The sequence below is a fragment of the Armigeres subalbatus genome, chromosome 2 (assembly GCF_024139115.2).
Source record: "Armigeres subalbatus isolate Guangzhou_Male chromosome 2, GZ_Asu_2, whole genome shotgun sequence".
Classification (NCBI taxonomy): Eukaryota; Metazoa; Arthropoda; class Insecta; order Diptera; family Culicidae; genus Armigeres; species Armigeres subalbatus.
The window spans coordinates 49,868,359-49,875,805 of NC_085140.1; the positions used below are offsets into that span (position 1 = coordinate 49,868,359).

The 7,447-nt window shown below is 41.2% G+C and overlaps 1 protein-coding gene across 1 annotated transcript in view; it reads left to right on the top strand.

The window, feature by feature from the left end:
• Positions 1–3,807, top strand: part of LOC134218562 (tonsoku-like protein) — a 38,588-nt gene extending 34,781 nt beyond the window's left edge. The window contains exon 5 of the mRNA XM_062697708.1: positions 2,493–3,807. Within this exon, the coding sequence (XP_062553692.1) occupies positions 2,493–3,556 (1,064 nt within the window). The 3' untranslated portion in view covers positions 3,557–3,807. The remainder of the gene's footprint in view (positions 1–2,492) is intronic.
• The last annotated feature ends 3,640 nt before the right edge of the window (positions 3,808–7,447 follow it).

The window sequence follows — 7,447 nt, forward strand, 5'->3', positions numbered from 1 at the left end:
TAAAAATTGCCTCGCCATAACAAAAAGGTGGTAAAGAATATTAACACTGTTGTTTACATTTTAGAACCAGCACATGTCGGGGTAGGGATTCAGTGCTCCGCCTTCTCCCCCAGAGCGTACCTAACTCTCCCGAAAACCTTTCCTCGGATTGGAAACAAAGGTGTATTTGAGTGAGAAAAAAAAATGTTGGCATAAAAAACTAAAAATACTAGCTGATGGGAACAACGTTCCAGCAAAACTTCTATCCATACTGTGATGTAAAGCTATACTTCAACTACCTTCGACCCATTTTATTGCCACCGATATTAACCACCGTCGGTGCATTACATGCAACATGCTGTCATGCAGGGCCGGATTTATCCGGAAGGGGGCCCCGGGGCCGACAGTATGTGGGGTCCCCAAAATGTACAAAAAAGATTGGTTTTGGTTAGGATATGATGTAACAATCTAATTGCGACTGCCTTGTTGTTTCCTCAGTCGATTGCTTCGACGAGGTGGTGTCCAGTGCTTCCGAATATTTTTTATGCAAAATCCGCCGAATAATATATATTAAAAAATCATGTTTTCTCGTTCATTTCTTCCATTTTTCGTAATAAAAGATGCTACGTACTATCAGCAAAAAGTTTTTACATGGAATTAGATGAGTTTTACAGCGAAATGGGTAAAAAGTTGGTTAATAATGCTTCAAATCGAGTGTTTTAAATTAGCATAACCCTTGAGAATCATGCATACATAATATGCAGTCTAGCACAAATTCATTTAACCAATAAATTCAAAAAACAAACTTTTGAATTTGTCATAAATTTCTATTTAATAAACCAGCAACACGTCCAAGGTAACAACAATAAGCTGTCCTTTTGAAAATATGATGCCGTCGATCTAAGTAGTCGATTGTCATTTTCACCCAATCAGCAACCGGTACGATTTTGACAGAAAATCGGTACGATTTTTAATGACTAATTGGCACATCCTATCCTAGGGTTTTGGTACATAAGATTTGTGGGGGCCCGGGGCCACCCCCCCCCCTAAATCCGGCCCTGCTGTCACAAATAGGTTATTGAGTATGACTGAATCTGCCTCAGATCTGATCCAATCTCGCAAAGGTTTTCTCCATGCTGAACCTATCCTGTTTGTCTGTGATATTACTGTCGCCTCTCCACATATCGACATTAAAGGGACCATCGAGATAAGGAGAGATCGAGGAATGGAAGCAATTTCTTTTTTTCACCTCTATTCCCGTAATTTTTTATTTGGTGAGTATAAGTTCATCAGGTGGAATAGAAGGAAAATTGAAATGGGTACTAGAATAAAAATCTTCCTTAGCCGTGCGGTAAGATGCGCGATACTGAAGGTGGCGTTCGATTCCCGGCGCCGGTGTAGGCAATTTTCGACTTGAAAATTGTCTCGACTTGGCTGGGCATACATGTATCATCGTGTTAGCCTCAAGATATACGAATGCAAACATGGTTACTTGGCTTAGAAACCTCGCAGTTAACAACTGTGGAAGTGCTTAATAAAGCTGCGAGGCGGCAATGTCCCAGTGGGGATGTAATACTAAACGAGATATCGAGATAGGCAGGTTATTGAGATGTAGAAAGCCAATATGTATATAGATTGAAAGGACCACCGAGAAAACCTTCGACATAGGGAGAGATATCGAGATGTAGAAAGTTGACTGTATCTTTGTGTGAGAGAAACATTCTTTGAAAGTTTTAGCTCAATCGATTGTTGCATAAGATAGCGCATTATATATGAAATTTAATTGGGGGTTTCAACAAAAATATATGAAAAAATACACTATCGTCACTCTATCGATCAGGAAATTGGTTATAAAGTTCAATTAAATGCAACAAAGGCAATTGATATGGCAGAGAATAATTTCACATAATATTGTGCGATAAAAAAAGTAACCTATAATTAGATTTCGGCTTAAAGTAAATAACGATACAATAAGACGTTCCTAGTTTCCTCTTCATAGTCCTACGTCAACAAGTCGGTCCAAGCTACACTGCCGCGATTCGCATAAGAGTCCCATGTCGATTTTTGACGATTTTGATTTTCTTTCAGAAATAAGCTTAAAATGAACTTATCTTTAAGAAAAACTGATAAAATAATAGGCTTTGTTCTAGAAATTTGAAAATTAAAACCCACTTGTGTTGTCTCATCTTGCTATTTATTCGCATAACAGTCACATTCCAGATTTTGATACACTCTCGCACAAAACATCAATGTAATTATGGTCCATTTAATAGTTCCATAGCAATGTATACAGATAAAGGATATTATGCCAAATTGTCAGAATGATTACAGGTTTAATCGATTTATTAGATTTTTTGTATTTCTCCATGTAAAACAAGTTTGAAAATTTCAACGGCATACATATTTCTCAAATTGAAGAAAACTGACATGAGCCGCTTATTCGAATAGGGGCAGTACAGTACATAGAACATATTGTATATTCGATTTAGTAAATTGATCTTAATCCATTCTAGATCCCATATTCGACCTTTTGGAAACTCTCAAATATATGAATATAAACGGCCGATTCGCAGTCAGAGGGGACATATTTGAAGGCCAAACCCCACAATGGGATATCCTCTTCCGAGCGCTTTCCACTGATGATCGTCTTCAGGATCTTAATCTCTCACATAACAAAATCACCGATACCATGCTTGTTGATCTCGGCAGGAGGCTGCCCAACATTAATCACTTAATGACACTAAACTTATCGTTGAACGCAATCACTTACAACGGATTGTACTTCTTGCAAGCGCTGAACGACCAATCGCGGTTAACTGAGCTGGACCTCAGTAGAAATCCGCTTCAGGACTCATGCTTATCTGTGCTGAGCCCACTGACACGGCAGCTTAAGCAGTTGAAAATTCTTCGGCTAGTATCCACAGCCATCAGGAACCTCACTTTCTCGACTCCACCTGTCGACATCGCTAACCTCCATGTGTTCGACGTATCGGAAAACAAACTCAACAAGTCGTCCATCGAGTTTCTTTTGACCAAGCTGAACACAAGGATCACCACCGAGCTAAACCTCAGGGCATTGGGCTTGCTGCCGGATTTCACACCTGCCCTTATCGTAGTATTTAAAACCAACAACTTCGACATGCTGCAATCGCTGGACCTGCAATGCTGTGACTTGACCGACTCGGATCTAAGCGCAATCATGTGTTCGTTGCAAAGTACAGCTGATAAATTAAGAAGCCTGAACGCATCATTCAACCATAGGCTCACGAAGGAGGGTTTGATTGCAATTTTTAAGAATTTCACGCGTCGATCGCTAGTGGTTAAACTAAGGCAAAATCCTTCGATACTAAAAGACTTCGATGCGGAGCAAATGTTAAGTGCTATTGAGCACAATCCGGACAATTTCTACCCCACGCAGCTGGAACTGATGCTGCCTTTGCGAATCACGGAAGAAAAATTAGAGGTCCTCCGGCAGCAGCTAAGGGTGTTCTGGGAGAAATTATGGCACGATAGGTCCATCATAATTGTAGGAAAAAACACGATCGAATTGTCTACAAGAAGTGATAGTCTACTGTAGTTTTTTTAGTATATTTGTTTTAGTAATTATTGTTGTTCGGTGTGTAGACGCATTGATTTCAATTTTGGATGTATGGGATGGAATGCATAGGTTGTAATTCTCATAATATTCATTTGAATGAACAATATTAATTCTTTTAATAGTCGCACAAAACAATAGAAAACATTTTTGTAATACAATTGTGAAACCCGATAGAGAAAATGTATTATTGTATATATTGTAATATTAGTAAATCATTCAACATAAGTAAATTCTTACCTGTCTTTTCTCTTAAATTTCAAAAGCAAACTTTGTTTGTCGTGCTGTATTTGCGTAATAGGGTAAGGGAGGTATTTTGGGCCACCAGTTTGATGGCTCATATTTTGGACCACTGAGGGTCTGTCTCAATTGGATAATTAAACTGAAATTAAACTTAAAAGTGACTTTTCAATAATTATCGAATAACCCTGCTCGCAGAGCAAGATTACTTTTGACAGATATCGAATAATTTTCCATCGATGTTCTATTGGAATTGCTGGGTAGCACCAGCCATTCTTATAACGGGGTGATTTTTTAATTTTCGAACTGTCACTTTTAAGTTTGATTCTCCAAATGAGACAGACCCTGAGTGCAAATTCCTCTTGGTGGTCCAAAATACATCTTTTACCCTACCTGTGGGATTGGCTAGCCAGACTTTGGAGACAGCAGACTACTCGTGGTGCGCGCATCGAAACGATGATAATTTTATGACCAAGGACGTCAAAACAATTTCTAATCCGAAAATGTCCTAGACCGAATCATGAATCGAATCCACCTCAGCTTTCATACCCCACCGTCGACTACAAGATTTTCCCATAAGAGCGTCCACCGGAGAAGCTCTTGCGTACGCTCATCGCAAAATTGCGCTAATCGTCGTTAATTAGGGTGCAACTCTTTATGAATCCACGGACGAGATATCCGTCATTTCCTCCAAGCGTACTTACGTTGGCAAACCGGAAATTCGTGTGCTTATACTTTTTTTATGGCAAAAAGGGTTTAACTTATCCTACGAATAGAGTTACATTAGGTGAGTTGACTCAACCTGCTTAACCCTTTCTTTCCTATTTCAAATTTTGCACCTTCCAACAGCTCGATGAGAATAGTTTCAACAGTAAAAAAGGAATATTTAGCACAACTTCATTGTCTCGTGAAACAAAATCAATGTTGTGTTAAAATTGCGAAACACTTGAAAGTTATCAAGTAACTATTGATTTACAATGAAAATTTGAAAATGTTTCTTATCAGCACGCTGGTATTTCGCTAAAACCATTTGGTTTAGTTATGCTTTGCGCAGCCAAAATATAAATTAATTATTGCACGTTTTAAAGCAAAAAAGTAATTTGGCTCAGAAACCTTGCAGTTAATAAATGCGGAAATGCCTCATAAACACTAAGCTGCGAGGCGGCAATGTGGGATGTACATAAGGCCAGAGAAGGAGGAGACGTTTGATTTTGCTTCTGGTCTGCTTCACCTTAAATTAATTACAGATTTCGGTGAAATGAACTAAGAAACGGGCTTAGTGGACGACTTATACAACTTCCGCCTCATACATAGGAGGTCGTGGATTTCAATCCCAGTCCCGTTCCATTCTTCCTACTTTATATTTTTCCATATATTTCTCGTGGGCTACGATACGGTGAGTTGACACCCAGGAAGGAGCGCCTAACATAGCCCTGGTCCTCACAAGTTCCAAACGTCACGTTTTCACGGGTCTACTGATGACAATTAACCATCAGCTAAGGGTTGTCTTACGCAACTTGCGTATACTTAGCTGGTAGTGTAGCCTGGGCACTGTTGTCCTTCTGACATAAGCTAGAGTGAGAGGGCGTGTCCTGTGGCGTCTGCCTAAGATGTGGTGGGGTTTGACAATGGACTCTGTTGAACATCTACAAAAAGCTGCATATATTCGCAGACAGGCCCTCAAAGTGACCGCTCAAAGCGCTTTAAAGCGGCTTTAAACAAATTTGACCCGACTGATCGAGCGTCTGTTCACCATCCCGGTGGATAGGGAACCTTGGGCCAACAACCTACTGTTCCAGAAACATCAATTTGTTCAAGAATCCGATAATGAAAGAATACGAACTGATTTTACGGCGACGACTCTTAGCGCGAAACAACGGACACGAATAGGAACATTGAGCGTTTTAACCCTAGCCCAGCAGGGTAAATTGCCACAACTTGCCAATGAGGCACGCCGCATGAAGCTTGATACCCTGGGACTGAGTGAAGTCCGTTGGCCAAACTTTGGAGAACACACAACGCCGTCGGGACAAGTTCTGCTATACTCTGGTTTACGAGGTGAACACGCTCCCCGGCATCGCGGAGTTGGCTTCCTACTAAGCGCTCAGGTACACTCTGCGCTTATGAATTGGAAACCTATAAGTGAATGGACAATCGTCGCCAGATTTAGAACACGGGCCTGAAACCTTACTATAATACAATTGTAACACAAGTAAGGGTCCACTATAGACCCTTTACCTTATTACATAAACGGCATCGGGCGTGGGCGACCAAAGACATCGAAGTCGTATCATCACTGCCCTGCAGTAACCCCGAAGACGGCCCATTAACTTCCCCCGTCTCACTGGTGGAAACAAGCCGCGCATCCTCCACCACCTCGCCGGTGTCAAAGCCCGTGGAAATTTCCGGACTGTCTACCGGAATCGAACGTGGTACCACGAATTGAGACCTGCATGCCTTGCATGAACCCGTCATCGATCCTCAACGGCGCCCAACGTTACCGCAAGTATTTAATTAAGCATAAAAAGGTTATTTTGAGCTCAAAATTAGATTTAAGTGTATAAGTTACCTAGCACATCCCTTGAGATGGATAAATTGTATCATTTGAAAACTAGCCATGTAATAAATTATGATTCTAAGTAACAACTGCCCTTCAACTAGTTGTAGCTAATAACGTCAGTCCTGTGAAACATTTAGCAGTTCGTTTTGGACCTTTAATTATTTTTCTCTTTTCGCATCGAGTTCGCTTCCCTGTTGTTCCACGTTTGGAGGAAGTCGGTGTGTTCGAGTGATAGAGCCACTTTCAAACCTGCGCTAGTGAGGAGTCTTTAGCCGGACTTTATCAGCGTCAGCAACCTTTCAATCTCAGAGAGTGGCACTTAAGTTGCTGTACGCCGTGTGCACTAAACAATCGTTACACAATTTTATGCGCCAACCGATGCTGCTGATCTGCAAGGAAAAGATAACTTCTACAGTCAACTCAATGCCGTCGTAGATAGTATTCCGAAGGGGGATATCAAGATCTGTTTGGGCGACTTCAATGCAAAGATCGGATCCGACAAATCAAACCATGACCGCATTATGGGACGCAATATGGTCTCGGAGAAATGAGCGAAAACGGAGAGCTGTTCGCAGAATTTTGTGGTGATAACAATACGGTGATCGGGGGATCGCTCTTCCCTCATCGACCGGTTCACAAGGTCACGTGGGTCTCCCGTGACGGCTTCACAGAAAATCGAATCGATCACATCTACATCAGCCGAAAATGGAAACGGAGCCTTCTTGATGTACGGAATAAACGGAGTGCCGATATCGCGTCTGATCATCACCTCCTTATCGGCGAAATACGCCTGGGCATTGCGCGGATTTGTCGACAGGAAGAGAGAGTTGGACGACGATTCAACACGCCGACTGGAAGATGCAACGGTGAAACGGTCCTTCGTTGAAGAACTACCCAACTAACAATTTTGGTGCTAAAAGCTTCAACTTCTAGCCTTTGGCTGTATAATATTTGAATAAAAGCAGCCAATGCTGAATAAAAGAAAAGCCTCCGCAAATAATCCCTTAAACTTCAACTCGACTATTATCCAAATATCTATCAGCTAGTCAGTGTGCTGAATATATTTAATCTTT